Source organism: Malus domestica, chromosome 14 (genome assembly GCF_042453785.1).
Source record: "Malus domestica chromosome 14, GDT2T_hap1".
NCBI classification, from domain to species: domain Eukaryota; kingdom Viridiplantae; phylum Streptophyta; class Magnoliopsida; order Rosales; family Rosaceae; genus Malus; species Malus domestica.
The window spans coordinates 20,082,882-20,095,349 of NC_091674.1; the positions used below are offsets into that span (position 1 = coordinate 20,082,882).

A 12,468-nucleotide genomic window follows, 5' to 3' on the forward strand; every position below is an offset into this window, starting at 1 on the left:
AGGAGATCATGTTTGATAGATAGTTAATAATTCAAAAAAATTTGAGCAATGAAAGGGTGTGCATATTGTTTTGCAGACAGAAAATATGGTTTCAGAATTGCTTGGGGAATCTAATACATATTTGGTTGGAGCCTTTGGAGTGGAAGGGTATACATATCTGGATCAAGAACATTCAAATCTGATATAGATAGTATTTTAGCACCCTCTAACTGTTGAGATCCATGATGTGGCCTTGTGGAAGGTGGCAAAATCCTGATACGGTTACTAGACTCCCTAGATCTGCATTTATAATTATTTTTCGAATGAGGAGGAGGATGTATCTACATGTTAGAAAGAAGAGGGGGAAAATTCATACGATGCTCTGTGTGAGTGTAATTTTGGGATGCTTGGATTGATGAACTGACTGATGACATCATTTTCTAGTGGAAAGAATGTGAATTCTGTTCCAAACTGTGACCGAGACATCACGATGCAGAGACAAGTTTACACTACATTACAATTATTGGACAATGACATCACGATGACGGTGAATCTGTTCCATGTAAGTTATATTTTGTCATCCCAACGAGATAAAATCATAAATTTTTTGTCATATTACTGTGGAAGAAGTTAGCGCAAGCTAGTGCAAAGAGGTCGTGTAAAGTGTAGATGTTGTAGTTGTGGAGTCCAATCTTGATGGTTGTGAGGCGTTGTATAAATCAAGGAATTTTCTTGCCTGCCAAATGATTTCATTCTTTGTGTTTAGTGATCGGATGATAATGTATTGAATTTGAGGGAGTCGAGTCTGAATACATCTCCCACCAAAAGTCCAATTTCTCCAAAATTAAGGGTTTAATTTAGAGTTGCTAGACCCACCTAAGTGTCATATTTCTCTACCCACATTATATTCTCACTCACTATGAAAAGATAAAAAATTAAAATGTTATTTCTCCACCTACAATTATTCTTAAAATAAGCTTCAATATGCTATTTTCTCATTCACTATTATTTCTAAAAATTAAAATGTTATTTAGAAGCCCATTGATAGTGTATTTACACGCCGTGCCAGTATTCTATATATAACAAAAATAAAAGTTTCCAAACTAAAGCATGAAATAAGCCACCAGAGAATTAATTGTCAATGGTTATCATTGCATAAACACTAACCTAATCCTAACTATTACCTTTCTTGTCAAGTATTTGTATAAGTATTTTAAGCTTAGCTCCAAACAACAAACAAAGCAAACAAAAGAGTCAAAGAAACCAAAATCCACTCTATTTTTATGGTTAGATTGACCAAGGCATCAACAATACGAACCGAAAACAATTACAATACATATTTTATACCCCAAGCAATTATTTATTCTTAACAGGATTAATCGTTTTGAAACCAAGCATCTGGTTAAAAACCACCAACAATCATTTCATCCAGGTTGATATGAAGAAAAAAAATACATTGGAAAATAAAAAACAACTTAGAAAATAACATGGATTTGCAAATGTTCACATGTCAGCTATTTGTCTACAAAACAGAGGTTTCAACACTAACAGTGTAAAGAACTTAAAATTACAATTAAGATCAATGTTTTCCTCCTTCTCATTGACATAAAACGCAAGAAAAACAAAGGTTTCTAAAACTCTAACCAGCCGTCTCATTTCTTCCCAAAAATAAACACATTTAAATCCAACATTCATAAATGCGTGATCAAACAGGGGGAAAATGACAGAAAACATACCCAAAAATAATAGCACCACCAGAGCTATTTGCAAATTTGTGATCGAGCAACTGACCAACTAAAATGGAAAATATACTCTTTGCCAGGAAAGTCCTAACAGAGGACCACAACTGTTGCAAGGGAAAATCATTAGAGTTTGATCCAATTAACCACTCAAATCTCAGTGAATAAAACTAAGCAATGATGCAGGAAATCAACTAGAAGCTTGAGATATACAAAAAATTAAATTAATTGAACAACAAAAATTGGAGCTATGCCCCTAATTTTAACCATTAACAACGTAAAGAATTGAAAATTACGATTAACCATTATGTACAATTGATAATCACAAATGAGGTCATAAGGTAAAAAAATTAACCATTCAAATCTCAGTGAATAAAACTAAACAATGATGCAGGAAATCAATTCGAAGCTTGGGATACACAAAAAATTAAATTAATTGACTAACAAAATTGGAGCCATTCCCCTAATTTTAAATTACAATTAACCATTATGCACTTGATAATCACAAATGAGATCATAATGTCCAAAAAAATAACGACTCAACCCCAAACTATGACATACCAAATTAAATACAGAAACAGCACAACCACAAACCCAAACAAAACCCCAAATCAATTTTAAAAAATGGCCCAACCCGTGTCTCTCTCATTTTCCCCTTCCCTTGTTCTGTCTTCCCACCTATTTGTCTCAATGTATACTCTCTATGCCTCTCACGAAATCAAAACTGCCAAAACCACGAACCAACAAAAAACCTGCAAAATACCATAAACCTCCAATTATTTACATCTTGGCATATTCATTTTTTTACACCTATCAGTTCAACCAACAGATGGATTCATCTACTAACAGCATTAAAAAAATTAAAATCACAATTAAACTTAATACTTTATGTCATCATCTCCCTCTATGCTTATGTAGAGGGTTCTAGAAATCAAAATATATTACGGAAAATAACAAATAATTTGTGAAGCAGAGCAGAAGCAGGATTTACCTCGATGCTTATGTAGAGGGTTTGGAGGATGTCTTCCTCGTAGTGGTCTGTGCGACCAATTTGATAATAAGTACTCTGAATCTCGTCAATCCCAGATGGATTCGAACGTAAAAAGGGCCAAATCTTCGCCCTTCCTGATCACAACTCTAGAAACAGAGACCAATTTTATGAAGCTGGACAAAACACACACAACCCTGTTAACCTAGAGAGAAGAATAGAGGTTTTACAGAAAGAGAAGCTTTAGAGAGAGAGGAATAGAGAGAGATTGAATGTAATTCTTCAGTATATTATTTCTTAGAGAGTAAGCAATCTTACAAGGTATTTATAGAGAACACAAGATTATAACTAATCTAACTACCTAGCTAATCTTATGCCAAGTGTCACAATCTCATACTCATACATAATATCTCTATCATCCCCCCGCAAACTCATGCGTGGATGATCCTAGCATGAGATTGTTACAATGTGTGTGAAACAATGGAGCATTCAACCCCTTAGTTAAAATGTTTGCAAACTGTTCCTTGGAAGATACAAACTGAACATGAAGATGATTCTGAGCAACGCGTTCGCGAACAAAGTGAACATCAACTTCGATGTGCTTGGTGCGTTGATGTTGAACTGTATTGAAAGATAAAGCAATGGCCAACATATTATCACAGAACAATATAGGAACAGAAGATATTGTAATCTGCATAAAACTCAAGAGTTGCTTAATCCAATCAAGTTCTGCAGCCGTGGAAGACAAGGCCCTATATTATGCCTCTGTGGACGATTTGGAGACAGTTTGTTGCTTTTTAGAAGACCAAGAAATGGGATTACTACCTAGGTAAACAACTAACCCAGTTGTGGATCGCCTATCATTAGGATCCCCTGCCCAATCAGCATCACTAAAGGCTTTAATATCTAAAGCAGAATGGGAATAAGACAATCCATATGTCATGGTACCTTTAAGATACCTAAGAATCCTTTTGACTGCAGTATAGTGTGAAACCATAGGGCACTGCATAAACTGACACACCTGATGAACAGAGAAGGCAATATCGGGTCTGGTAAAGGTTAAGTATTGCATAGCACCCACAACACTCCTATAATGTATAGGATTGTTATATGGTTCACCATCATCTTTGAGGAGTCGATGATAAGGCAGGCAAAGTGTATCACATGGCTTAGAGTCAACCATTTCTGTTTTAACCAACAGATCATTGACATACTTTTGCTGTGAAAGAAACAACCCATTTGCAGTGCTAGAGATTTGAATACCCAAAAAGTAGTGCAAAGGACCGAGGTCTTTGATATCAAACTCATAAGTCAAGGACTGAATAACCTGTTGAATAGCCAGGGAGTCATTGCCAATGATGATAATATCATCCACATAGAGCAACAAAATAACCAATGCGGAACCAACAGTCTTCACAAACAATGAAGAATCAGAATACGTAGTGGTGAACCTCAACTGAGGAAGAAATGCAGTGAAACGCTCATTCCAGGCTCAAGGAGCCTGTTTCAAACCATAAAGAGATTTATGTAGTTTGCAGACCAAATTAGGATAGGTAGGGTCTTCAAAACCTAGAAGTTGCACCATATAGACTTCATCTTGCAAAATGCCATGTAAAAAGGCATTTTTGACATCCAACTGCTGGAGAGGCCAATTGAAATGAGCAGCTAAGGCCAACACTATCCGCACTGTTGTGGGTTTAACAACAGGACTGAAAGTCTCAGTATAATCAATCCCAGGTTCTTGACTAAACCCTTTAGCTACCAACCGAGCCTTATGTCGAGCTATAGTACCATTAGAATGTTTCTTAATCTTGAACACCCATTTACAACCAACCAAATTCTTGTTGGAAGGCAAAGACACCAAGCTCCAAGTCTTCTATGAAGAGCATCAATCTCTTCTTTGACAGCAGTCAACCAAACTGGACATTTAAGAGCTGACTTGTGAGAAGTAGGTTCAACCAGAGACGGATCTGTGGTATTAGATGACTGTACAGCAGAGAAAAATGTCTTCCGTTTGATAATCCCACTTTTACTCCTTGTTTGCATGGAATGTATGTTCATAGGTGGAACTGACAATACCACTTGAAGAGTCTCAGGACAATGAACAGATGTCACAGGGATCGTAAGGCTTTCACTTTCTGCAGCAGTAATGGACTGAGATAAAACAGGTAAATTGAAACTAGATGAGGGTGACAATGAAGATGGTATGGAATGCATGGAAGATGAAATGGACTCTGTGACAAGTGGAGAAGAATGAGATGGTGTAGAAACAAGTGAAACAACCACGTTGTTTGATGTAACAACGGGAAGTGGGAAAGACACAGAGGATGTGGGCAATGAAACATTATCTAGTTTCGATGCTGTCAATAAGTTTGTAAAAGGAAACTCTTGTTCACAGAAAAATACATGCCTTGATACATATATTCGCTGTTTAGCCACCTCATAACACAGAAAGCCTTTGAACTTGGAAGCATACCCTAAAAAGACACACTCAGTAGTTTTGGGTTGTAATTTGGTGCTATTGTAAGGTTTAAGAAGAGGATAACAGGCACACCCAAAAATTTTCAAGTGAGAAAGAACTAGAACACTCCCATATAGTAACTCAAAATGAGACTTATTGGATAGTAAAGGAGTAGGCATTCTATTTATAAGATAAGTGGCCGTTTGACAAGCAAATCTCCAGAAATGAGAAGGAATCTGAGCCTTTCGAAGCAAAGTAATGGTGGTTTCAATGATATGCCGATGTTTTCTCTCAGCCAAACCATTTTGTTCTGAGGTATATGGACATGATTTTTTATGTGAAATGCCTTTGTCAACTAGAAAAGACTGAAATTTATTACTACAATACTCTCTTCCCCAATCACTTTGGAAAATCTTCACAGTAGCAGAAAATTGATTCAACACATAAGCATAAAAAGCAATAAAGGTGGCACAAAGATCTGATTTATTGATGAGTGGAAATATCCACGTGTATCTAGTACATTCATCGATAAAGGTAACATAATACCGATATCCATCAACTGATGTACAAGGTGCAGGACCCCAAGGGTCACTATGCACAACCTGAAAAGGAATGACAGACTTATTGACAGGTATGTGAAATGGCAGCTTACAAAATTTACCTTCTAAACAACTTGGACACATAATAGGGACAGAATCTTTGGCACATGTAATGTTTGACTTATGCAACATCAAAGACACAATGGAATTAGAAGGATGACCCAGTCTACCATGCCATATAGTAGAGTTGACAAGTTGTCCAAGAAAAGCTTTAGCTTGTAGCTTTGGATGAGGTACACTAAGAGTGGTAGTAGCTAAGGAATGAATGGGATAAAGTCCATTACTGCATAGCCCTCGGAAGAGGATCCTCCCTGTGGCTTTGTCCTATATCCAGAAGCAAAAAACATCGAAGATAAGATAGCAGTTGTTATCTAGGCAGAGCTTGTGAACAGAAAGTAAATTATGTGATAGTTTAGGAACATATAACACAGAATTTAACTTGATAGGCTGCACAGAAGTGTTAAATACAGTACTACCAATATGGGATACTTTCAAACCTTCACCATTAACGGTTTGAATTGTTTCATTGAATGGATACGGTGAAGCTAAGGACAAGTTGTTTAAATCGGCAGTCATGTGGTTGGTGGTGCCTGAATCAGTAAGCCACACTTGAGGAGTGGCCTGTGATGTAGAGGGTTGTGATGGTTGAGCCAGGACAATATGCATAGCTTGCATGGATGGCTGTGAGCATTGTGACACATGATAACCAGGACCAGAACTCTGAGAAGAATAGCCATATTGTTGTCCAGTATTTGAACCAAATTGTTGTCCAGGATATGAACCATATTGCTGTCCAGGCATAGGAGAATAGTGAGAAGCAGAACCAATGTAGTTCCGTCCTTTCTCATTGTAAAAACAAAATCAGGTGACATGATTGGTTTTGCCACAGATGTGACATTGCGATCTGGTAGGAGGCGGGGAATCACAAAATGGTGTTGTATGTTCCTCACTATTACATAGCTGACATGTAACAAGTGATGGAGCAAAAGGTGCATAAGAAGAGTGTGGAGCTTAACCAAGTACTCTTGGAGCTGAAGTTGGAAACACATGAGTTTGAGGTTGAGAAAATGGTCTGTGATTAAAATTTCTAGAATCTTGATTAAACTTTCCCTTGCCTTTGTTCTTATACTGATTGAACTGCTTAAATCCCCTTTAAACAAAATGAGACTGTCTGGAGCCATTGGAAAAAGACGGAGATGGGCCTTTAGATGCCGATAATGAATTGGTAGCAACCATTGCAGCTAGAAATGGTGTAGGTGTACTGGAATCAACAATAGCCTCTTCGGCAAGCAACTAAGACCAGAATTCTTTGAGAGAAATAACTTGTTCTCGTCCTCGAATAACAGTGTGGAAGGTATTATACTCATGAGGCAACCCATTCAAAGCCAAAATCACGATATATTCATTAGCAAAGGAAACACCAGCAGCAGTAAGATAATCCCTATCAACTTTTATCTTTTGGAGGTACTGAGCCACAGTATCAGTGCCTTTCTTAATGTTTTGTAAGTTGGACTTTAATTGAAAGATACTAGTGCAAGAAACAGTAGAGAATTGTTCCCTTAACCGAGTTCAAAGATCACGAGAACTAACACTAACTATAGCACAGGACATAGCTACTAGAGATAAAGTGGCAATGATCAACTGTATAAGAGCCCTATCATGCATCATCCAAATCAAATACGCATCAGAATTAACAGAAGATGATGAATTTGACAAATCCACACCAGAGGGACCAGATGGAGAAACACATCGAGAAGGACACGGGACAGATCCATCAACAAATCCCATGATACCATTACTTTCAAGTAATAATTGCATTTGAAATTGCCAATTTAGGTAATTGGAATCATCAAGTTTAATATTCACCGAAGTAGGAAGTGATGAAATAAGTGCAGTAATTAGAGACTGGAGCAGTTGCAATTGACTAGCAGTAACCATGATGCAAGAAATCAAGGCACAAAATCTGGTAGAAAGAAAGATACCTCTCAGCGGCGAAATCACAAACACCTGGAGTGCAGAAACACACATGACAACGAGAAGAGTGTTCCGATCAGAAATTGCAGAGCGTCGAAACCCTAGAATCTTGAAGAAGAAGAAAACTGAGAAGAACACAACACAATTCAATTGTGGCATGGAAATGCTTCAATTAGCAAAGACAATAGCAGAAGCTGATTAAGGATCGAAGAGGCGGTAGCCATGGCGGCGAGTGATACCATGTTAACCTAGAGAGAAGAATAAAGGTTTTACAGAAAGAGAAGCTTTAGAGAGAGAGGAAGAGAGAGAGAGATTGAATGTAATTCTTCAGTATATTATTTCTTAGAGAGTAAGCAATCTTACAAGGTATTTATAGAGAACACAAGATTATAACTAATCTAACTACCTAACTAATCTTATGCCAAGTGTCACAATCTCATACTCATGCATAATATCTCTATCAAACCCCACATTTAAAAGGATCCAAAACCCTCCACAAATCAGATACTAGAAATAAGATCTCTTAAAATACGAAAAATTTTGGGATCGAAACACCACAATATTGAAGAAAAACAAACAATTCGGGAAAAACAGTGAGAATAACGCACAGATCAGAGAAGAAGCAAAAGAAAGAAGGGTTTAAACGAAATAGAAAACTCTCGAACTCGAAGCTGACATATGAAAGATGAGAGAAGCATGGAAAAGAGCAAAACCGTAAATTTACTATACGAAGCCGACCACAAATGAGGAAAGCAAGGATAAACCGAGGGGCAAAACAGTCATCGCACTGGTCATCAACAGTACCCACCCGAACTAGGTTTTAGTATATATGATATTGTCCATACATATCACAACTCAATGTAAGTTTCGAGCTCCTGTTACCTTTTGGCATCCAACATATTATTATTATATAGCTTTTAAGGTCTTTATCGGTCATTTTACAAATAAAAAAAACTTGTAATTAAAATTCTCATTAAAAAGCGAGTGGGAATATATGATATTGAGACGGGAATAACAACCCTCTTAATTTATATGTTGTACTAAGTCTCACTCATGTTTTCACTCTTAACCACTTGTGCTTATAAACACATGAGTAATCTATAATCAAAACTTAACTCCTTATTTTAATTTTGATTATGAATAAGTAAACACGTCCGAAACAAATTTCATGATGGTTAGATATTCACCTCAATTCAACATAATCAATTATTCAAATTGATGATTCCCCAAAGCACAAAAGAACACAAAAAATAATGACATGGGATTTGGTTATAAAACAACGATGGCGCTTAAAGCCAATCAGGGAATAAAATATAAAAGCAATTATATCCAACAAATGCTAGGTGGGTAATCACACTTCAGACATGATAATTACAAAGTTTGGAATATAATCATCTTTTGTGTTTATCTATCCATTTGCAAACCAAGTAGAACATCACATGGTCCCGGCGGGGGTAAAACAGTCATATCACATCTAAAGCTGAACTACTTATGTTACCAAATAGTCAACACCGCATGGGGTCAAACGTTTTCCCATGAACACAAGGACCCTCCGACCTCCCATCGGCTACCTTGTCTTCCTGTTAAACTCTCCTTCCTTGTACGGCTACGATTCCCTCTCTGTGCCCACAGCTTTTAGTTCTTACATACAATAAATACAATTATCTGTGTCCAAAGTATTTCTTTGTTTTTATGCTGCAATTTGCTTGGTATATATGCTGTATACTCAGTCGATCAAATTCATGTAAGTTTGAATCTTGCTCTTTTTGGTGGAATTGTTATGTTATTTGATTTTGATTAGATTTATTTGTAACATGATGATTCTTTTGATTAGATTTGGTTTAACAGATTCTTGCTGTGTTTTTTTTGCTCTTCAAATCATGTATTTTTAATGCTTTTACTTCTCCCCCATGTTTTAATATCTCAGCTTTTGGTAGTTTCATAAATCATTCAGTGGAGAATTATGCGTTTTTTAATTAATTTGTGTTGAATTGAGTTCATGTGATTAAATCCAAGTTGCAAGACCTGCTTTTGGTGTATTTCAATTTTTCAAGTGTTAATTAATATGCTTTTTGTTTTTCTGCAATAAATGTCTGAAAAAAACGTGGGGATGCAGACTTGCAGAGCAACGTATAGCTATGGATCTCATGTGATTTAGTGTGAGTGATCAGTGCAGATGTTTTGGTGGTTATTAGAAGTTCAAGGTTAAGACTTTGGAGGGGAAGAAATAGTTAGAAAGGATAGCTGTTGATTAAGATGACGCCGGTCAGAAGGCAAAATAAGGATTTCTGTGGTGAATCAAAGTAGTTAGTACGAGGCTTTGTTCTTTTGGACTAAGTTGTATTTGTTGCAGAAAAAATGTATTCCTCACATGAAAATTCTTTGATGACATCTCAATGTTTTTGCAAGATAACTTATTTCTAGACTCTAGGATCGAAAACTAGGATTCCCATTCCACAACATAGTTAATTACACGAGATCCACAACCATATTTCTCTGCAATTGATCTTCATAGAATCTATAGATATACACATATATGATGCTGTGGTTGGATGATTAAGTTATTGTATAATAATTTACAGTTTGTTATTCTATACGTGTTGATTATCGATTCTCATTAACATGGTATGAACATAGGTCTGCCCTCACTTCTATAAGTGTAAGTAAGCTTCATGGATGATAGTCTTGGAAATATAAAGATCGTCCCAGGTCATTTTAAAGCATCCAAACCCAATATCGACTCTTTTCAAGACATAGCTTCTTTATCTCGCGACCAAGAACTGATAACTATCTGAGGTATTTCTTTTTCTTTGGAGAAAATAAAAGAACAAGAAAAAATTTAAGAATAAGGTCATTCAAATTAAAGCTATTGGGTGTAGCATAGGTCCCGTTCGTGGAGTAGGAGAAAATTAAGAAGTGAAGCATATATGTTGAAATTCTTTAGTCTGCGGGGACTGCCATGGGGGTCTAGCACAGATGGGGAAGAAAAGGTTGATTCAGTAACCCTTTCAGTTCCTTGATTGAGCCTTCTGAAAATTCCATGTCCCTAACAGCTAGAATTGCTTTAACTGTCAGGTTGAGCTAACTGCTGTAGAACTAGAATCACTTCGATCGGATCTTGCTGATTTAGAAGAGAAGGAAGCGCACTTGAAAGCTCAGTAAGGGAACTTGATACTTTTACCATTAAATGTGATTTGCGTCTTTGCACACTACATGATAGTTATAATGCTTTTGAACATTTTCAGTTTTTAGCTGAGGTCTTATATCCCTTTGTTTTAGTGGACCAGAATTGTTTCCCTTTTAGGATAGGCTTTGAACTGAAATTATGTCCTCGTCATATCAATCATGAACTGCTTATGTTTTATGCAGATTGGAACACGTTGATGAAATTTTGCGATCTGCTCGTCTCTCTGGCTATCTGTACATCCGAACTGTAATGACCACCCCCTAGTCAATTTTTACTTTGAGCATGTACTTAGTGCATAATGCCAATTATGGTTTGCTTATATTCTCTCTTGTCGATCTGATAGAGGTGGAAACCACTACCAGGGGAACCTCCCCCCCTTGATGATACTGACGTTGATGACTGGCTTCCTCGCTTTGTTGTTTTGCAAGGGCCGTGCATTTTCTTCTACCTGTTTTCCACGGGTAAATATTCAAGGAATCATTATTCAAGGAATCATAGTCCCCTGATGTCCTAGCGTCATTCTTCCCATGCAGACTTGAACATATTCTGACCACTGATGAGCTCTTTCTTCTTCCAGATTTGAGTCCTCAAGACTCCACCCTATTAGCTGATATTGTTGAAGTAAGCCCCTTGCCCAGCTTTACACGAGACGATGAAGGAACTCGAACTGCGTTTTGTATCTTAACTCGTCAAGGACTGCGATTCGAGTGCTCAAGCGCTTCTAAGGCGCAGGTACGCCAGTTTTTTCTTTGTTTTGGTGTAGTGTTCTTAAAGCTATGCCTTCATTCTATGTTGATTTCTTGCGTTCTTTTTTCCCACTGCCAAATTGTCAAATTCCGTATAATCAACTATACGATTAAGTTGTCGCGTTTTCAGGTGGACTCTTGGTTGTCAGCGTTACGAACGGACTGCAAATTGGAGGGTTCAGACGCCACAGATCCAAAGGACTTGTGAGATGCAAAATTATACAGTTTAGGAGCAGCAAGTTGTAGATAGGTAGAAATGTAAAACCCATACTTACATTAGTTCATCTGACTCTGATGTTATAAAATTGGTTCATATTTTCTGACGTACTTACGATATAAGAATTAGTAACGGAATCTAATTGAAGCAGCAATGTTATTACTGATATTGGATGCCCGTATTCTTCTTCCTCAAGTGATTACCATTACGTGTTGCCTTCTCATTTACTTTGTTTGAATACATATCATTGTCTCTTTCCTCTATAAATGGGTGGCAATGGATTTTGTTGGGGTTTATCCATGTTTATCTGTATTTTGTTCGGTGTCAAATCCACGGATTTATTGACACGTAAAACGAAATATGAAAAGTTATATGGTAAAAAAAATTGCGAAAAATTTTCATTCCAACTATAATAGTTCAATAATGTTAAAGGTGGGCACATGGAATCCTATATTCGTGCGGATTCTAAGTCGCCTTTAATTTGACAGTAAGAAGCACAAGGTATGCACCCTAATTGAATAAAAGCTATATTTATGGAGCAAACTCTAATATGTTGTAGTTAATATTGTTTCGGAATG

General features: G+C 36.9%; 2 protein-coding genes across 7 annotated transcripts; one reads left to right on the forward strand and one right to left on the reverse strand.

Annotated features, from left to right (window-relative positions):
* Positions 1-3,121: 3,121 nt before the first annotated feature.
* LOC139191215 (uncharacterized) lies at positions 3,122-7,554 on the reverse strand. The gene is made up of 8 exons (XM_070811787.1): positions 7,363-7,554; positions 7,090-7,278; positions 6,256-6,555; positions 5,860-6,090; positions 5,688-5,769; positions 4,498-5,066; positions 3,491-4,162; positions 3,122-3,397 (listed from the first exon to the last, which is right to left on the reverse strand). Exons 1-8 carry the CDS (start codon positions 7,552-7,554, stop codon positions 3,122-3,124), a joined length of 2,511 nt encoding a protein of 836 aa, XP_070667888.1.
* A 1,653-nt stretch (positions 7,555-9,207) lies between these two features.
* On the forward strand, positions 9,208-12,056 carry LOC114820915 (uncharacterized). 6 transcript variants are annotated; one of them, XM_070812536.1, is made up of 8 exons: positions 9,208-9,340; positions 10,378-10,536; positions 10,620-10,730; positions 10,816-10,898; positions 11,110-11,173; positions 11,271-11,388; positions 11,505-11,659; positions 11,804-12,056. In XM_070812536.1, exons 3-8 carry the CDS (start codon positions 10,668-10,670, stop codon positions 11,879-11,881), a joined length of 561 nt encoding a protein of 186 aa, XP_070668637.1. In that variant the 5' UTR covers positions 9,208-9,340; positions 10,378-10,536; positions 10,620-10,667; the 3' UTR covers positions 11,882-12,056. The 6 variants fall into 6 exon arrangements, with proteins under 6 accessions (XP_070668637.1, XP_070668639.1, XP_070668636.1 ...); XM_070812538.1 differs by having other exon boundaries at positions 10,625-10,730; XM_070812535.1 differs by having other exon boundaries at positions 9,256-9,484.
* The last annotated feature ends 412 nt before the right edge of the window (positions 12,057-12,468 follow it).